Source organism: Colletotrichum tamarilloi (genome assembly GCF_030869305.1).
Source record: "Colletotrichum tamarilloi strain Tom-12 chromosome Unknown Scaffold_1.1, whole genome shotgun sequence".
NCBI classification, from domain to species: Eukaryota; Fungi; Ascomycota; class Sordariomycetes; order Glomerellales; family Glomerellaceae; genus Colletotrichum; species Colletotrichum tamarilloi.
The window spans coordinates 1,662,409-1,682,618 of record NW_026849384.1 but is presented as its reverse complement, the minus strand read 5'-3'; the positions used below and the strand labels follow the sequence as shown (position 1 = coordinate 1,682,618).

Below are 20,210 nucleotides of genomic sequence, written 5' to 3'. Positions count from 1 at the left end.
TTCATATGGTTTAGCAGAGTGAGGTCCAATACCATCTGGTGAAGCCTTCATTCACCTCTCTCGATCAACCATCACTTTACTTTCTATCCGCTCTCTCTCCATCTCCGAGTCTTAACAGTGACTGCTTGCCTTCAAGCCCGGGTCCAGTCCTCGCTACTTCTCCACACAGACGAGGACTGCCCCTGTCACCCCTTGGACTCCTTGCCCACCATCACCCTTGCTTGCACCATCGAGGCCTTTCCCGAATAACCAGACGCAAAGGCAAAAAAAAAACTGTGTCTGCCACACACCCCGGAGCGTCGTCTCCCACGCCCCTCACTCTCAGAGTCCTCTCTTCTCCCTCCTCGCTCTACCTTTCTGCATTCTGACCCCCTCCTCATTGACTTGGACCCCCCCTCATCTTCCATCTTATCAGTACGCAGTACGTCTGCGCCTCTAGCGTACAATACGGATACTGGTACCTACCTACCTACCTCCTCGTCTTCACGCCCCCCTCCCCGGTCCATATCCTGCCCTGACCTGGCGTACGTCTGCGTGAGTGGTGTCCGTACCTATGGACTCCCACTCTTTCTCCTACCTTTTTCCCTCTCTCTCCTCCTAATCCACTGAGAGACTCCACTGGGGCGGGCAAAAGAACGAGACCTGCAATCAGCCTCCGGGGCTCGAACGTGCCGGTTGTCGTTCCAGTTTCTCGATCCGCTTCCCTACCCAGTATTTTACTTTTTTACCTTTTTTTTCTCTTCCCCTACCCTGCCTCTGGCTATCCAGCAGCCCAAACTCTCCATACACCACGGATTACATTTACCTACCCTTTTCCATCCGTCCACCCATCCCTTCTTCCCTTCACACCTCGGGTGTTCTTCTTGTCCTCACTCTCCACCTACCCGACTCGAGACTCGAGCAAATATACAAACCACCTCCCTCCCGCTTCCTCCCGCTGCCGTCCGCGACTCGCCTGGTATTCACGTTCTCGTTTGTGTTTCCAAACTTGCAGCGACATCATCTACTTCAGCCATCGTCTCTTCTCGAAACCGTCGTCACTGACCCTCACGCGTGTGTACCCTCAGTCCAAGCCAGCGCCAGCCAGTTTTGCTCTTCCGTTTCGCCCTACCTGATCCACGACTCCTCCGCCTTTTCCACTGGCGAATCCCCCGCGCATCGCTCCAGTCACCGCCTTTGTTTCTTGGGACGCCACCGCGCTAGGTCCTGAGCCACCAAAAACCTGCACGGTACAACCAACGGCCTGGTGTGGGAGGAATAAGAAAAAGGGACCGTCATCCCCCCGGACAAAACAGCCCCCTCTCCGTCCTGCGTAGCCGTCGCCCCGATTACCGACTCTTTGGTCCACGATCTACGACCTGCTGCTATCACCTCTTTCTCACCCATCTACAACAACAACAACAACAACAACAACAACAACACCAACACCACATCCGACGACCTCAGCTTCTACTTGGATACTTATGATCGATCTTTCTCGCCTTTGTACTGAATTAGCGGCGATCAGGAACTAACGTTCCTCAATTCGCCCAAACACCTCTACGATGGCAGTCGTTTTATCTTCAGAGGAGAATACCTACTTCTCCTCGTCTAACCTGCGACGTTCGCACTCACAACCAAAGTTCGTCACAAAACAAGCAAGCTTCCACTCTGCTCCCGCCCCTAGCCATATCAGCGACGTTTTTGCGGACGCCAAGGTGTATCCCGACTCAGCACCGTCTTCTGCCCCCTCATCTCCCAGGACCATTCACGCCGAGTCTACCGACCTCTCTTGCTCCTCAACACCAGCCAGCAATGTCTCCATTGCATCCGACTGCGACGACACGTTAGAACTTGCGGTGCACGCCAACGACCACTTTGTCATCCCCCACTATGGAGAGTCTGGCTACTTTGACCAGGTTGAAGACCTTGAAGCACCAACAAGTCCCCGGACTGGAGACTCGTACACTGTCTCACCCGTCGACAACGACACCGAAGGAAACACATCAAGGCCCAACACTCCAGAGTTCATTTTGGATGTAGAACACGCTGAGGACGATACCGCTGTCCGAGCACAACCCTCGCGTCACGTTGACTATCTCTCGCACAACTGGAAAGAGGAGGATATTTGGTCATCATGGAAGTTCATTGTGTCCCGAAGATCCGAATACAGCAACGCGGCTCGCTTAGAAAACGCATCTTGGAGGACCTGGATGAAGGCAAAGAACCACCTGAAAACCGTCTCCCCCGAGACCCTGAACTGGTAGGTGCCGTGGAAGCGTAAATCAGTCCAAACTAACTCTTGGCAGGCTCAAGGACTGTGATGTCACCTGGCTTTATGGACCCTTGCAGACAGGTCCAAACACTTTGAACCCCATCACTACCGACCCCAACAGCGCTAGGCTTACTAAGAACAACTCGTTTGTAAACAAAAAGCCAATCCTCAAGAAGAGGAGTATGTCGGAAGTCATGCTGCAGAGGTCATTATCCGCGTCCTCTCTGCTAAAGCAAGCTGCCGCGGCAGTCCAGGCTCAAGAAAAGGACGGACGCAGACGTCTTGCTCGACCAACACTGGAGCGAGCCACCACAGACTACGTCACGTTTCCATTTTCATCGAGGAGGCTGAGCCGTGAGAGCTCCAACCTGTGCCCGTCAAGTACATCATCCGGCATCATCTCGCCGTGCAGTGAAAAGAAGCACATTCATTTCAACGAGCAGGTGTCTCAGTGTATCGCAGTTGACATCAAGGGCGACGATGACGATGATGACGCCGACACCGAGCGCTACGACAACAGCGATTCTGACGAAGGAGCTATCATGATGAAGAGATCACGAACAAAGAAGAAGGCACCCTTGCTCAGAAGGAAGTCGTCCAAGGCTTCCGCAGCTGTTGAGGGCAAGACGATTGCGATGTTGCCATCAACCACTCTCAAGTATCGCGAAGATACTCCCGAGCCACAAGAAACAGCAATGAAGCACAGCACATCGTATAGAAGCCCCATTATGTCGCCATCCTCTTCTCAAGAAACTCTTCGACCCTCCAAGGGCTCCGGCAAGTTTTTCTTTGATGACGATGACGATGAAGAGGAGGAGGCCGTTTCCATGGGTTGGCAGTCACCGACAAAACCCGACGACAAGTCTACGGGCTTACAACGATCATCGTCCACCAACAGTCTGAACGCCGAACCAGCTGGCATGCGTCGGACCTCGTCAGGTATGTTCATGCCATATGAAGAGGGGGAATCATCTTCCAACGAAGGAATCATCGGCCGGGTCATTGATACAGTTAATACAGCCCGGGATATTGCTCATGTCATTTGGAACGTGGGCTGGAGGAAGTAAAGAGCTCAGTCAAGATGGTTGTGAGCTTGGGTTTTTCTTGCTCGACTCCAGCGAAACTCAATCGGCACGTCGTTCTTGGTAGTCGGTGTACGATACGGGGAAAAGCAGATGCATCTATCCTCATGCATCTGCGAGAAGTTTGTGGGATTTCATCTCTTGAAGCATCCACGAGGATGTAATCAGGCCAACGCAGATGGCCCAAGGACGACTTTGGTCCAAATCACATCATCACACACGGGGAGCATCATCATGCAGCGCGTCGACGGCTCCATCACATTTGGTCGCGAGCCCCATGAGGAATGGCACATGGTGGGATACCGGCGCTTAGGCCTGCGAATCATGGTAATGGAATAGTCAATGCTCTCACTATCATGGCAACAAGGAATGTTGCGTGGGGGTTTAATGACGATACACGGAATATGCTTGTAACAATCATTCTTGGGGAAATCTTGGGTACCAGTTGGTCTTCACCAACAAGGCCTGGCACGCGAATTGGGTCCAGGTATTGGGTTTCAGCAATGGCGCAATGGGGGAAAGATGGACGGGAAACAAAAGAAAATGGCTCGTTTCACAATAAGAGTTGGCTGGGTCTCATCAGAGTGTGGTGCAGTCGGGTTTGGCTTGTTTCTGGCACTCATAACTTGCGCCGTGGAGAAAGGTGGAAACTTGGGGGCCGCGGTGTAGCTACGAACTTGGCGTCGACTCCCGCAATGCAGGTCTTGTCCATATCGGGCTCGGCGTGCCTTGCGTGGAGATGTCGAGCATTCTTGGCGGCTTCGGCTTGCAGCAAGCAAAACCCCCCATGGGTATCAAGGGATGAGGCAGTGGGAAAGTGGCGTACAATTGTGTATCGCCGAGGGGAGCGGAACACACATGGATGAGACCTGGATCCAATGTATATAGAAAGGTGGGAAAAGGCTCGAGCAAATGAACTCGCCGTGGCAAAGGTGCCAAAATTTACACGATTTGACACTATTTGCTCTCGTCTCCCGTGATGATTTCCTGCATACTCACATCATGACCACGAGAGTGATTGTACTTGTGCTTGTTCATTTGTATACCTGTCCCAGCCGTTGACCTCGTGGTTTACGTATATCATTCCGCCAAATGTCTCCCAGTCTCTCCAATGTCTCAGTATATTTGCTTTTTCCCATGACCATCTCTGGGAAGCAAGGGATGGGATTGGGATGGATTGGTAGCTAGGTATCGGGCTTGACCGCCATGGAGGCAAGGAACATTAACGCCTCTTGCTGCTGGGGTGTTGTGCGAGGGTGTGTTTATTTGATTCGAATCTGGATGGGAGAGAATAGGTATATTGGATTTTCTTTCTTTTGTTACGGGATGACGTGCTTCTAGATTATTCGTATTTACGGATATAATCGTGGGCTTTTTGTCACTCTAGCTTTCTCTCTACCGTATGCTCTGGACCTCCTCGGCTACTCGTTTGTGTATCTGGGGTCATTTGTCTTGGTATGTATTTGGCTTCCCGCGGCCGGCCGGGTGATGGACCGCGCGGGAAACCCTGAGGAGGACCTCTACGGACGGGACGGGGAGACGGGGAGGACGGGGAGAAGGTAAGCTAGATGGCTAGCTAAGGGCCTAGGTGTGCCTGAGCCTTGGGAAGGGGGAAGCATAAGGCCGAAGTGGGTTTACCTGGGTGAGGTGTTGGAATGCGGCTGATGGGGTCTGGATGATGAGGCTCCCTTGAACCCCTGCGGAGATCCCTATCTCTTCAGTCCACACTTCTATAGATATCGGGGTGTGATAGCCATCTGCTAATTTTACCGCATCTTTTGATATTTGGGAGAAATCTACAGACGTGTTGTGAGATTTGATCCGTTTAGGCTGCTTACGTTGGAACTCAAAGATCCATCGGCTCCTTCCGGGGGTGTTACAAGTGTTGCTTGCTAGGTTAATGGTGGTGATGGTGGTGGTGACGGTGACGAGAGAGGTGTGGGAAGCGTGATATAGGTGGCTGATGATGTAAACGCCATTCTCTGCGCGCTGACCGGGGAGGGGGGAGCTTGAGGAAGGCAGTCACGGTACGGGCCTAAACATCGATACCACATGTTTATTTTTCTTATTTACAAGTTTGTGGCTTTTTTACCCTTCCCGCGTGCAGTAAGATAGGTTTTCTGTAAGCAGAAAAAGATGTTCAGGGTCCAATACGTGGCTCAAAGTTACCTTGCGCCATCTCGTCGTTCGGGGCGTTTTTACCACAGTTTGTGGGCTTTTTCGGTTGCTGTCAGTGTTTTACGTACGACATTGCATATCCTTTGCTTTTTCTTTGATTTTCTTTCACGGTGTTTGCCCCAGCTTCCATTGATTTCCCCCCTTTGGACTTTTGGGGAACATGCAGCGCCCTGAATCGTCGTGTTCATGCAGGCTTATCTGACGATATGCGTGTCACTATACTCCGCGTCTATCTAGCCTTTTCCGCGCCCTTCTTTTTCACTTTCGGTTTCCGTTCAGTTTTGTGCTGAAGTGTGTAAAGTGGGAAACGGGAAAGTTCACGTCTTATCTCATGAATCGGGGTGTTTGAGTAAGGGTCCATCTCAGATTACGCGCGGAGAATCCTGGGGAGAGGGGGGGGAATGGGGGCAGGGGAGGTAGCCAATGCTACATTGATCGGACGATTCCATCTACCCTCTCTTGTCTTCTTTCTTTTTTTACCTCGGTGATTTTGAACGATTTTAGGTTGCGGGTTGCACCGATATTTGAGGGACCAACGCGGAGCGGCGATCCGCAGTGGTACTCTCACACTCAAGGTCACCGGGCAGGCTCGCGGCAGGCCGTGGCGAGGTGAATGGAGGAAAAAGCGAGGATCCATGTGGCGAGTTGGCGATGATATGCACGATGAGAGCATGATACCGAAACGGAACGGTAATCGGGAGGACGCGGAGTTTTTGGCACCCACCCACCAACACCCCCACCGAAAATCAGGGTCCTGGAGCGCAGGGGACTGCAAGGTCAGAATGCACACACGTAACAGGGGGAAACAAACAGGGGATAGGACTGGAGTTATTGTCTGGAGACGTGTTTCTGTTTCTGGTGGAAGAGGATGAGCTTCGTGCGGAGGTGGAGGTGGCAAAAAAAAAACGGAACCTGGAAATCGAGGAAGAAGAGGGCGAATACCCAACTCGCATTGGCAGTGGTTCCGCTTGTCAAGTTGGACCCGTGTCGATCACCCCCTTCGAGGCCGGAGAGAAACCCGCTTTTTGGGCGTGGGTTTTTTTTTTACTTACATGCCGCGTATGCTGCTTCTGCTTACGTACATGTTGCAGCGACGATCTCGGGAGTTCCAGAAGAGGTGATTGTGGTAGGTACACTTAAGTGGCTAGATAGGTGGAGGCCTGGACAGAGGCTTCTCGTACGCCCTTCTTACAGCGCATTGAGTATCGTGGTCCTAGGTATCTTACTGCGGTGCCCTGAGATACCCTTCCCTCGGTGAATGGATGCCGAGCAAAAGGGCTCGGACTAGGCAACTCAACTGACTACTTACCACCCCCGTGCCGATCACCCTCCGCGGTGCCGAGTCTAGTCAGCGAAGCGTGGTTGGGGAAAAAAAGGCCGTCTGCCGGACCGCATGGTGGTAAGTGGCTGAGCCGGGAAACGGGGTGCGTACTCGCGCTGTGTGCAGTGTTAGTCTTATCCCGCTGGCGAGATGCATCAAGAACACGTATGTTGGTGTAACGAGGCACGGAGCTAGTTTGAATTATCGATGGAAAGGAGGCAAGTATAGCGAGCCAAGCGAGTGAATGAGATAGCTGCGTATCAGCTACGGATAGACGGGTCCGAGATATGTGCGCTGACGCAGAAGGGCTGGAGGCCGACGGGCGAGCAATGGAGGGTATGTTCACCTACATTGGAGAGATAGTCAATGGCGCAGCCAGGCGTGGGGGCCCCCATGGGGCCGTGCTACGGTTCCATGGCGGCTAGGCGGCTCTGGAAGGGCTTGGAGAATTCCTTGGTGGAAAGGGGTGGGTGTGAGAAGTGGCTGTTTATAACTCTGGGCGATTCCAAGTACACCTGGGCGATTCAGCTATGTGTAGGTCTAGCAAAGCAGCTAGGGGAAAGTTTCTCACATCTAGAGCGACCTGAGGAGGGAGACCTGGAAGGAGTCTGAGGGTGTGGTTGAGACGACGGGATGGCGTGTGCTTGTGTGGTGGTGGTTTCTGTTATCATGGTCCTTCTGGGGAATTCGAGTGTGTAACACATACGCCCGTAGCTTTATCTTGGACAATAGGGATTGGACGAGGTGAGCCATTGGCCAATGAGAGTACTGAGAAGGAAAGCGTGCCCGTTCGGTGCGTCGTACACACTCTGTCGGGACGGATGGTGTGCTGTTCGAAGTTGGATGACCTAGTAGGAGGGAGCCGCAATGTTCTAAGACTTGGTTTGGTTTCGATGGCATCGGCGCCGGGCGTGTGGACATCAAGAGACACCTTGTTTCCCTGGTTGTGGAGAATGACCTGGATTGTTTACTTCATATCTTGGGGAAATGGGGCGTGAGGATGGGTTCTGGATGAAGACATGGCTTGACGCCCCTCAAAGTTTGGGGGCCCTTATCTCACGGATACGCTACGTTACCATGCCCTATGTCTGAGCTTGCAAATGTCTCCCACTCCCTTGCTTGACCCTTCTCCACGGGGAGAGGCGGAGAGAACGTGGAGATGGGAAGAAGTTTGGGGGTGGGTGGGATCAGTGAGACATTGATCTGGGTTTGGGCTTTTGGTGGCTAATCGCGTGTTCCACCCGTTTGTCCAGCGACGTCTGTGATTGTGTTTCTGTGCAACCCAACACGAGGGGTGAAAGGGGTGTGTGGCGTGAATTTGTGACGGTCTTTCGTAATTATAAGGGATGATGATGGAATCTGCGTGAACTTGATTTTCTGCCCTGAGCAGAGAGACTCGAGGAGTCAAGATTGACGACAGGCGTGTTTGTGTTGATCATCAATCTTGAGTGTTTATCCGTCAGTAATGTCTGTGTGAAACAACGCCCTTTAGGCGGTGATAAGGTGGTGGTATCTAGTGGTGCTTGCATAGCTGTATGCATCGATGCCGACGGAGTTCGACCTTGGGAGAAAGGGCGCAACCTGGAAGTGGATAGGAGATTCCCATCCTGTAACAGTCGACGGCGTGTGAGGTTCGGTGACTGACTAGACGCTCGCATGTGTTCCCAAGTCATGGCTTACAAAGTGGTTGTCGTGTCGTACTTGCCTTTGATAGAAAATTGTTAGAGACACCGACAGTTTCGAGTAGGCATTTCTCACATGCGATTGAGAGTTGAGAGAACCCTGCAATCTTGATATAGAGGTTGGTATATGTAGCACTACTGACTCGAGGCTAACTAACGCTCCTGCCGCCGCGCGAGCGGAACCGTTGCATCAGTTACCCGGGATGCAGAGCATTTACGAGATGGAGGGCTACTTGATAAGTAGCCGCAGCTAAGGATGATGGAGCCTCACTAGGGTTGACGAGGCCAAGGAGGTAATGCTCTCCATTGGAGATGGAGACGATAAGACCGATTTCATAGCGTCTTGGGGGTCCAAGTCTGGAACTCAATGACGCTACTTTCTACCAGGAAATTTGTGGGCAAAATGGTAATATGTGATGTCGAACTTCGATGTTCAAGACTTTGACGTTCCAGGCTTGAGTCTTCACATACAGGGAGTGTTTGTGTTGGTGAGATGGCAACTATCTACTCTTGATTTTGGACACGCCTGGCCAGGCAGCAATCCAAACCTTCGTCCGGATTCTTATTTAGACTGCGTCAGAACGTAAACAAGAAACTAGGGCAATTGGTTGAAGAGATTGTGTGTGGTGCTCAAGCAGCAACTCAAGCTAATGGCCCGTCCCTGTTAAGGCTACCTACTTGGCGTTGAATGTGCCTGCCACAGTACGTAGTGGGATTAATCTCACGACATTTTGGTATTCAACGCCATTGTAATTAGTACTGTTGCTTGTACGTTCATTACCAGGGATATTCAACGTTGGTAACAAGGTTTAAACGGTAGGCTCCTCGGTGACCCGAATTGAAGAGAGTGGTTGCTTCAACCACTCGCTTTTGTCTTGTTCAAACAACAGGAAACTAATAATTGAGTCGAACAATCAGATATTGTAAGGTTCTCATTGTACTTGGTAGACTCAAATCCATAGTCACTTACCGATCCACAGGACACAGATGCGGGCGCGGTTGTTTGGAAATGACTTGCGATTCCTCTGATCTGAGAATAGAAGGATCTGGCTACATTTCTTCGGCCATCACGCAAGCTAGCCCTCACATAATACAGGGAGTACTTGGGGCCAACTGCTGGGTTGACTAGGACATATTGGAATTTACAAATACCACAAGGCCCTTACGTACTTTGTAGTAGAGCTCGAGGACGATATCTCAAGACAGGAAACTCAACAGTGCTTTAAAAGTATATCATTAGTGCTGAAAACACATGAAAACTCCGCCCCCCCCCCCCCTGAACGCTATTCGAGACGCGTCGCGAAGAAAACCCGGCTTATCATGGTGTTGGATCTAAAGATGTCGTGTGCTAAGTATTTATATATAAAGGAGCAAGAGCTACATTAGGAAGTCGAGCCTTTGGTATTACGAGGCGCAACAGACGCAGAAACCTATGATTCTTCCACGCCTTGTCATTAGAAACTTGTCGTGAGAAACATGCTAGAGACTAAACAGAGGAGTCAACGGGTAGCGACTCTGGTGTCTTCATACCAAACAGCCTGTCCAATTCTAGCCTATCACCTTTGCTAGAGTATTCTAATTGTAATAAACTTAAGAAAACAAGAATCAGGGTACTCTGACAGTGGCCGTTTGAGGAGAAATAGAGAAGAAAGAAATCTCCAGAGGAGAACTGAGGGGGATTCTGCTTGTGACAATGGGCATTCGAGCAGCAATGAGTTGCCTTTTTTGGCAAGCATAAGGGGGCCGATATAGAGGCCTCCAGTTTTAGCTTGAACTTACAACTATTTTATAATGTGGTACTCTGGGAACATATTTGTCTCGTACACGTCATAACGTGGGGTTGGAGCAGGGCTCACAACCAAGTTTCATCAAACGTGGTTTGAAGGCGCCCGTTGAGTAGTAGCCAGCCGTATGCAACTGAAAGCTCTGACCATAATCGCTTCGCGACATGCACGTCTCTTGGACCTACAAGAACCGAGAATGCGGTCGGTGGTGGATTTGATATCTTGAGGCCGTTATTGCGATAATTATACTGCCAGTGCTGGCATTCCTGTCTTCGATACCTCAGTTTGAGGGTCAAACACAGGCGTACACTGTTTAACCGAGTACGAGATGCAACGTGGGTAGTTTCCTTCTGAATGATACGAGACGATGGAGTGCTGTTCATTACTCTGAACCTCCTAACCAACGCTACCTCAAGAATAGCCATGTCCTCCTCCATGCGCGGCAGAGGCGGATATGATCCAGAGGAAGGGATCAGGAGGATGTACACGGCATGCAACCCAAGACGTGGCTTTTGCATGGCAAATGCTTTCGCTTCATTCTACGAATATCTTTATGCTATCAAGACGGTTTCCGAGCGCCATAGCTGGAGCCGGCTATGTATCGACACATTTTGGCGGCAGTACAACTAAGGAGCTCCACGTTGATGTCTCGAAGAATCTGGAGCACTAGTGTTCACATGAGCACGCCTACCAATCATGAACTGAGGGGATCATTATAAGCAGAGTGGCGAGCTATTTAACAGCATTAACTCGTTCTTGACTCACAAGTTCGAGTGCAGTCACAAACAACGACGGCCTCACAAGACACGGATACACCATCACCGTCATGGGGCGAGTCCAGCTCAAAAGAGCATCTTCATTAGTCTGATCGTCGGCAACTGGCTCCTTCTGCCTTGGCTATTTACGTTATCTAGTAGCACTTACGAGATGCCATTTATGGCAGAACTTGTACTTCTTACTCCCACAGGCCATTGGGCTGGTTGTGGCAGAGGCACCATATGTTTCCGAATATTCACTGGATTCCATTGCCTTCGAATTAGCGGTGGGCAACATGAAATACATCTCGCACCTACACATCTGCCCCAGATCACCTCCTTCTAACTCCGTTCTCTCTTTCTAAGTATTCCAGCCTGAATACTATCAACGAGCGAAGCTAAGTTAAGGGATGAGGGTCTATGTAGGTAGGTGGGAGATGCTGAGGTATCGATGTAGACTTGTTTCCTTGGCGGAAAACCCGTTAAACAGACATTTCATCCTGCTTCAAAACAGGGACAACTATGTACCGAAACGTCCACAAGATGACACTGGCTTGCCCCCCTTCACTAGAAGAGCAGTCAGCAGCCGCCTTTTAAAGGAGTTCCTTGGGCACTACGGTCTTACCTCTCAGAATCGGTGCAGTCAGCAGCCCGTTGGCTAAACAGTAGTCTCGAACAAGAAAGAGCCTGGCGGTTGTGGAGGGACACTGACCACACATTGTGGAAAGACCAGTCTCTCGGCCACAACATTGCATAGGCGAGAACGTGATGATCGAGACATGGTTCAACCTTTATAGTTTCCTCTACAGAGACACCATTTCCCTATAGTGTCCCCATCCCACGTAGAAGCCTCATTCTCTCAAAACCATTACACGCAACCCCTGTTTTCCCACACCAAGAAGAACTCCTCGCCAGCCCAGCCAGAAACACTCTTTGTCCCCGGAGCGTATTTGTACAAATCTAGAACCATCTCTCTTCCTCCACCTCGCACAGACAACCGTTAATCATCCTCAATATCGTCATCACTAATGACCAAATTCTGCACCGCCAACCCAGCCACAGACCCGTCGCCCTTATGCCGGAACGCAGACCCCTTCTTTCGAGGTGAAGCCTCCTCCGAAGGCATATCAGTAGCCCACGCGTCACCCGTCATCACGCCATCATTCTCCTGCGCGTCCTCAGCCTCAGCTTCATCATCGTCTCCCGTCTGCGGACCAATGCCCTGGAACGACACAACCTTTTCAAGATCCTTGAGCTTGAATGAATGCAGCGTCGACTTGCGCCCGCGGACGATGGAAGCCATGTACGGCAGACGCTCGAGTAGCATCTCCCTACGAGCCGAGCTGCCGAGAGAAAGCAACGGCACCGATGTCGCGCTCCCGTCCGTCTTTGACAAAGTTTCCCGGGTTGACTTGGGCTTCGACTGGTGATTGGCCATCCAGCTACCCATATCCGCCTGCTTAGGTCTTCGAAACGCGCTGGCGCCCTCCGTGAGACTCTTGCGCGGCGCACTTTCTTCACCCTTCATGAGCTTCGTCGACCAGACGTCAACAAGGCCCTCAAACTCCTCCTTCGTCCGCCACAGCTTGAGACTGGTCGGGTAAAACATCTTGAAGGCGTCCGCGCCCTTTGCACCGGTCGAGGCCTTGCGCTTGACGGGCGACGGTAACGAGAAGAGCATCCCACGGACGGCGACGTGGAAGGCAATTTCATCCTGCCGAAGGACATGGCTTCCCGAGTCCTTGCCAAAGTTGGAAACGCCCCTGCCGCCGAAGAAGGAGTCCCATGACGGGAGGAGCAAGTCGCTCTCGGATAGGTATTCTATACATCCGTTGACGTAATCCAGGGGTGTCGACGCGTCGAAGGGGGGCACATTCTCGCAGGAGAACATGTAGTTCTCGTGAAGAGCAGAGATGAAGGTCTGTGTATCTGTACCGGTTTCATCCACCAACGTATCAACCGATACCTCCGATGGCTTCGGGCGGGAGTGATGCGCGAGGTAGCTCGGTAAGTGTTCAGCTGGGTTCGTCGTTGAGGGCGCTTCCTCCCTCTTGTTGTAGACCACTTTTCCAACCGCGTGAAAAATACCAAGACTCGCCTCGCGCTGAGAAATGAGCTCCAAGGTATCTTCTTCTCCTTTTGTAAGAGAGATGCCCGCCTTGGCGCCCTTGGACTGCTTGCTCAAGGCAACCTTGGCTCCCCAATCCGCGTCTTGATCACCCTTCAAACACATGAATTCCAGAGAAGAGATTGCACTGCGGATATCCCCTATCTCGCCCAGGCGTTTCAGCACTTGAGGTCCTGGCGTGCGCTTCCTCCCGGATTTGCGTGCTTCTTTCATCACGGTCAAATCCAGGGCTTTCGCGAGCAGGGTTGGCGCAACGGCATTGAACTCGATGACCCGTGTCCCAGGGTGCCGCAAGATCTCGGGGCCAAGCAGTCGGTGGGCAGTGAAGCTATCTGCCGAGGCTGATGTTGTGGTCAGTAGTGTCTCTGAGATGACCAAGACGACAGGCGTGATGGGCTCATTGGCAGATCGCCGCCCGTAATTTGAGAGCGAGGGCATGTTCGACGCCAAATACTCCACGAGGGTGTTTCGAAAGGAGGTCAAGGCTGTCGAAGACCTTGAAAAAGTGTTGGGAAACTCTTCCACGAGGATGATCTTCCCTGACAAGTCGGATTTCGTGCTTGCAGGACGTGGTGCCTCGGTCATCAGATCAGTATCCAGCTGGCCAAACTTCCCGCCTCTGCCCAGAAATTCCTGGAACTGCGCGGAAGCTGATGTGTACCCAAGATGTGCGCCAAGTGCACCAGTTGGATTCCTCCACTCCAGGAGCTCGTAGCCCATGTCCCTAGCCAGAAGTCGCATGGTGGTAGTCTTTCCCGAACCCGCAGCACCCTTGAGAATCAGAAGCCGCTGGCGCATCCGTCCGGCGAGGACATCTTCTAACCACTTCCTCACGTCCGAGACCTTCCTCTTGTGTACCGCCAGCTCGTCCAAATTTATAGGCCCAAAGCGTTCCGACCAAGGTCGCAAATCGTCGTCGAGAGCAGCCGGTTTATTCGGGCGCGGAGGCTTGAGAAACCTCTGGCTTGATGCCAGACCTGCTGATGACGAGACAGGAGTATTATCTCGAAAGCGTTTTCGTGCATTCTGCCCGACAATGCTAGAGGTGCTAGCTTTCTGCTCTGCAACATCATCGTCCTCGGATATCGGGTCGCTTATTATGTCGTCGATAGGTATCGTCCTCGACGAAGCAGCTGGCCTTGCACTGGATTTCGATGCCTGCTTGGAGAACAACGTCATGAGGTTTCCATTGCGGCCCTTCTCTTCCACCTTGACGCGCTTCGTTGGCTTGCCCTTGGCCTTCTCGGGGCTGGTACTCGGGCTCTTTGTGTTCTTATTTGCTGGACCATTGCGTGATTGGAGCATAGCTGGCGCCGCGGTGGTTCGACGCTTATCGGGTATACGACTTTGTGGTTTCGTTGGACTGGGAGATGCAGTCGTGCCTCGCGTATCTGATTTGGAGGGTGAGGAAAGGAGGAAATTCGTGAGCGTATTCGTCTTGGGTAGGTCTTCCTCATCGTCCGACTCGACGACGTTGCGCCTTCTTCGTTTGGCTGGCGGAGCCATTGGGCGAGATAGTGGTAAAGAAGCTCAACATGAGCGCATGTTCTCTGCAGGTTTGCAGGCCGACTGACGCGTCCGAGGGTTTCCCTTCGCAATTCGGGGATGTTGAGGGCGCGGGCAGGCTGTGAATAATCTGCAAGAAAGAATGACCAAGCATGCAACCTACCTCTCTGCCTACCTTTTGGTGGGCGGCTAAAGCACAGCTGCATCCTCGTCATTTCGGAGCCTCGCCAATCTGGATCTGGCCCCCACTTTGATGCACTTTACAGCGGGTGGACACTGACTTGTCGCTAACTCACCTGGTCTTGTCGGTACCTGGCGGGAGCCATGCCTGCCACCTTTAGTGGCAGGCTTACACCTCAAAGCTCATATCCGATGCTCTCACCTAGGCTTAGGATACGAAAAGCAAAAGGCAGACACGTTTCGGCGAATTCGATATGGCTAGAATGAGTATTATACATCACTCAAGCTTGCTTCCTGACCACCATCCTTCAACTGATGACAGAACTAGCTAATCTTTGGAAATATAATTATAGTGAGTGCGGAAGGCCTCAGGAACTGAGACCGGATGCCTCACTAAATGGAGCGAGACCTTCGCCTACGAACAATGAGGCTCCCACACGACGGCGTCAATCGAGGAGGAAAAGTAGATAGACACACAACAAGTCTGAGTTGAAAGATTTGACATATTGACAATTTCATTACACATTCAAAGTCATTTCCATGCTATATACCCACATGTTGTACAGTAGAGCTAGATTAAAGACAGTCCAAGCTAAGTGAATCCAGCTTGTTCCCAGTTATGTGCCACGCATCAGGACAATTTCGTTTCCCAAAGCATGTTTGCTTCAATAGTAACCTCCAGACTTCAGGTCAGCAGCTCCAAATTTCCACCCACGGAAGTTGTCGACAAATGTTAGAGCAGCCGCCAGGTACCGCTCGTGTACGTCACCCCAGGTCCTAGAAGCCTCTTTCATGGCGCGAATCGCTGAGAAGCTGTCAGTCCCTGCATACTAGAGCTTGAGCGTAGTGACAGTACTGACCTTTAACATAGTGGGCGTCGGTGGCCCATTGAGAGTTCAGAGCTTCGTGCTCAACATGCCCCCAGTGACGTTGCTTTAAATCCGTCTCTACATTGTCGGGGTCGATCTTTGGCCGCGACAGGGAAATATAAACACCGAGTACGAGCAACCACCACTCCCTTACTAAGCTTATGTGAAACTTGGCCGGAATGACCGGGAGGAGAATTCGGACGGCGTGGCTCGTTGTGAGGAGATGCACTGTGAAGAAGTTGTATCCGTGGGTGCCGCGGGGTATGGTTGCGACGAGAAGCGCAACCGCGAGCTCCTGTGACTCTTCGAACTGCTTCACCGGATCTGTGATGGTCCAGGCATTCCAGTATTCCAGGACAACGTCTTCATGCTTTGCAAACAAGACGTCGAGGTTGCCCAAGGATGGTTCCTTGAACAGTCCATCGAGTCGCTTGTCATCTGCGACCTTGTGAATCAGCTCGAACGTCGACTTTGAGCTGAATGGCGACGGCTTCGTGTATTTCTTTTCGTCGAGGTATTGGTGGAAGAAATTGTACTGCGTGGCAGCCAATGCTAGTGCCTCAATTGCGATCTCCTTGGAATTCATCTCGTAAGCGTATCCGAGGTGGATGAGGGGGTGGCCAACTACATGAGGGGTCAGCAAATGTACTTCGTCATTCCTCCATGCAATACGCACGACCACCAATAAGCCCATGGACCAGAGGCTCGTCGCCCGTGAACATGAACTCGTCGACGACCTTCTTCCACTCGTAGGAGTTATTCGCCAAAGAGTCCTCAAAGAAGTCGACATAAGCCCTCTGGTATGTCTTGTCGCCGAGGAGGTCTCTCCAGTCATCGTCGGTGACCTCGGCGGGAGACTCCTTCCATGGCTCGAGCTCCTTCGCTTCGGCTTCGTAGATATTCTGGAGCTGGCGGTCGTTCGCACCCAGCAGATACGCAGACGAAAGGACGTGTGCTGTGTGGTTGTCGAACTGGAGGTTGTGGTAGATTATGGAGTGGTTGACGTGGTTGGCCCTCAACAGGTGCTTGAGGCATCTCGCTCGCCGGTCGTGGTCAGTCTCGACATCGTGAACTTCGACAGGGGGGATGTTGATGGTTTGCGCCTTTTCGCCGTCTGAGACGAAGAGGTTGACGATTGGAACGTAAGAGAGAAGACTGGGCGCCATTTTTGCAAGTGAGACCTTCAAGAAGTTCCCATTGTTGGAGGAGGGAGAAGTATTGCGACAGAGCTGCAGATGCAAATTGCCGTTAAAGACATGGCGCGACCCTCCGAGAAGCGTTGGGAAAGTGACGTTTGATGGGTTTGACTGAGTGGGGCCATTGTATGCAGGGAAGTGCGGGCACGTCCTCTTTTTGCAGGGACCGTCCCACCTCGGCGCACTTTAAAGTGCCCACCGCGCCCACGCCCAAGCCGCTGGACACTGGCACCTTCAACTTCTCAACCCCGCCATTCCCGGGCGGCTGCCCCGCTAATTATCGGTCGTCCGGGAACGGAACGCCAGCAAAGGCATTCCTTCCGAGGGCCCTTTCCGGAGCTGCCTCTTCAGTATATCAATTTTCTCAGTGATCCTCCTGATACCTATTGAGACACAAGTTAGTCTCGTACAGAGCTGTTCAAACCTTGTTCTATAAGAATTGCTGAGCTTTAGAACCCTGCCTCAAAGCTCAACACAAGTATAGTGCTCTCGTCACTCGTCGTTGCCATCACCATCAAGAAGGAGGATAGAGCAACGTTCGTAAGTCCTAAGTCAGAAGCTACCATGGTGAGAGAATAAAACACACAGTTCACAATCTTCGTCTGAGATGACAGAAAGCCCTGTGACATCGCCAAGTGTGCTGCATGCCGGGCAATACACAGGGGGGGTGTAGCTGAAGGTAGCACGCGGCTGCCATCGTTCCATGTAGAGACACAGAGAGTCTTGCAAATGAAACCTATCGAGACAAGATAAATAATCACATATCCCTCATGGTCTAGGTAATTGGTTCTCACATGGTCGACCTCGACATGGTCTTCCTCCATATTTCATCCCAGTTTGTCAAAACAAAGGCTCGAGGTCATCCATGCTCTTGGGTGAACATGAACTGCACCATCCTCCAGACACGCATTCACGCTGTCCGGCGCTTACTGGTCATCTTCAGCTGCGATTCCCGGCTTATGTAACGCCGGCCGGGGAGCCATAGGTAGACCAGTCTACGCTGCGCGCATGAACGGTTGCAATTCTCGGTCAAACATGGGTGTCTGATTGGTATTCCGTTTTTACGGGGCTTATGTGAATTGGCCAATAGCGTGTACAGTTGTCACCGAAATCTACAACACCATGGCTCGCGATACATGGGATTGAAGAGCCTCAGCACGAGATGGTCTATAAACTATTGAGGATGTAGCAAAACCCCTCACAAAACTTAGAAACAACACATCCCGGGGATCACATTACAGCTGTCAAATCCTGCAATCCTTGCCAAACACTGGGTCTCTGAAATTACCCTTCTGCAAGACCTATCCAGTCACATCGACTTACATGACCGAAATGGAGGTTGGGAGTGATATCCACATCTTCTTGGGCACCTACCCGAGGAGGTCGGCAAACAGCCCAGCATCTTTCTATGTCACACCTAGGCTTGCTCGAGGCGGTCAAGAAGTCTTTTCAAATGAACAAAGGCCTCAAGAGACCTACTTCGAGGAGGCGACCTGGGCCCAGTACATTGGGGACACTTCCAGCTCTTCAGGACTCTCCTCAGATGACGGCCGAGTGTCCGAGATGTTCCCTACCTATCCAGCCTCCGTTGGCACCCGCTCCATTACGGACGACTCTTCCTCTGTTCACACCCCGGAACCTGTAACGCCCAACGATGAACCGGCTTCCATTCTATCCAGCTCCCCATCCTCTCTCGAGGTTCAACTACATGGTCAGGGATCCTACGGCGACCTTAGCCGGCTGCGTGGATACGACGACAAGTTGACTACGCCGCACTACGATCCAACTCAGAATCCTCCCAGATCTCTGACTCTTCAGGTCGATGCCCCTACACGCGTTACCAAGAAGTCAGCAGCCTCCAGACAACGGGTTGTCAAAGATGTCAGAAAGGTTAATCAAGTGAGAGGGACTGGAGCTTGCCTGAAATGCCGAATCCAGAAGGTACCCTGCTCGACTACTGATCCGTGTGGTACATGCACAACCTTCAGCAACAAGGAACAATCTGCTGAGGTCTGTTGTATCCGGGGAGATTTGAGCACCGTTGCCAAGGAGTGTTCCTCCAGGAGATGTGAGCCGTGGTACTTCCAGCTTGATATACTCAAACCTGACCTATTCTAGTCACTTGCTTGGCTCAAAAGGAAGACCGCGCTGTTAATGATACACTGAGACAAGCACGGCCTGAGTTCCGAGGGCCGGTCTTTCACGGGCAGATTCTCTTTGAGAAGGACTACAGTAAAGCTTCGATCCCTGCAGCCTTGAGGAATTACTATTGCACAGCACCTAATCACGGCGGTTGCACCTTTTCGAGAGATCATCCCAATCCCGCATTGTCGCAGGAACAGCTCGTCAAGTGGGCCGAACGCCAGGTTTTGCCAGAAGATCATAGGACATTCGAAGGTGGCATTGAATCGTTCATCAGACACTACTCCAAGCCTTCCCAATGCAGCCGCTACAGCGTTGTTAGTCATCGGCCCCAGGTATGAACTGAATGTTTGCATGAACGTCTCCTTACTATATGCAGGCGTCCGAGAGTGGCCACCTCTAACAGCTTCCAGATGCAGCTTTTGCAAAAGGTACATACCTTCAAGTCAATGTACAAAGTATATCGGACGCCAAATTTCTACTTCGCGCCATCGGACAATAGTCCAATTACCGAGCTGTCATTCTCAGCACAAGCTCAGATGAGAGGCGTCGCCAAGTCCGCTCTGGAAGCATCTGAACGAGATATTCTCGCCGAATTAGACAAGTATCTGAAGAACAAAATGGAGATCAACGACAGGCCAGCTGTCTGGGCTGCGTTGTGGCAAATGATGCTCATCTATCGAGACTTGCTCAAGAACATACGGTCATGGCATACCGCCAATAATGCCGAGTCTCTTCTTAATGCCATGGCGGTCTTCTACGGAAGTTCTTTTCGCACATCAGCAGCGTTAAGAATGACTCTGGATAAGACCAGTTACGGAGAGATTGCCAATTCATTTGAAAATGCCTTGAGCCTCCGCGATACCTTCTGTGAGCATACTCAGATTACCTGTCACCGTTGAGTCAACAAGTCTAATCTCCACCAGATCGACAGATTACTGCAGGCGTGAACGTTATTGATCAGCGTCTCAAGACTCTAGTTGTAGATCCAGAGATGAAGGTTCTCAAACGAAGGCAACCCAAAAAGTCGGTCGGTGGTAAACGCTCCGCTGCTGGAGAACAAGACGATGAAGACGATGTTATGGGAGGTTGTTGATAATGGCTTTAGTTTCTTTATCACCACCTATGGCTAT

The 20,210-nt window shown here is 51.6% G+C and overlaps 4 protein-coding genes across 4 annotated transcripts; 2 read left to right on the top strand and 2 right to left on the bottom strand.

Moving 5' to 3' along the window:
• Positions 1-1,544: 1,544 nt before the first annotated feature.
• CTAM01_00560 (protein phosphatase type 1 complex subunit Hex2/Reg1) lies at positions 1,545-3,321 on the top strand (the record flags this gene model as incomplete). Its single annotated transcript, XM_060516611.1, has 2 exons — positions 1,545-2,242; positions 2,289-3,321. 2 exons carry the CDS (start codon positions 1,545-1,547, stop codon positions 3,319-3,321), a joined length of 1,731 nt encoding a protein of 576 aa, XP_060389237.1.
• An 8,735-nt stretch (positions 3,322-12,056) lies between these two features.
• Positions 12,057-14,690, bottom strand: CTAM01_00559 (Rad17 cell cycle checkpoint protein; the record flags this gene model as incomplete). Its single annotated transcript, XM_060516610.1, has 1 exon — positions 12,057-14,690. One exon carries the CDS (start codon positions 14,688-14,690, stop codon positions 12,057-12,059), a length of 2,634 nt encoding a protein of 877 aa, XP_060389236.1.
• An 845-nt stretch (positions 14,691-15,535) lies between these two features.
• On the bottom strand, positions 15,536-16,905 carry CTAM01_00558 (uncharacterized protein; the record flags this gene model as incomplete). Its single annotated transcript, XM_060516609.1, has 3 exons — positions 15,536-15,675; positions 15,731-16,363; positions 16,416-16,905. The coding sequence occupies 3 exons, from the start codon at positions 16,903-16,905 to the stop codon at positions 15,536-15,538; spliced, it is 1,263 nt and encodes a 420-aa protein (XP_060389235.1).
• A 1,254-nt stretch (positions 16,906-18,159) lies between these two features.
• Positions 18,160-20,173, top strand: CTAM01_00557 (uncharacterized protein; the record flags this gene model as incomplete). The annotated part of the gene is made up of 4 exons (XM_060516608.1): positions 18,160-19,003; positions 19,054-19,412; positions 19,491-19,947; positions 20,004-20,173. Coding segments are annotated over 4 exons (1,830 nt in total), but the record flags the coding sequence as incomplete, so codon positions are not given.
• Between the last annotated feature and the right edge of the window lie 37 nt (positions 20,174-20,210).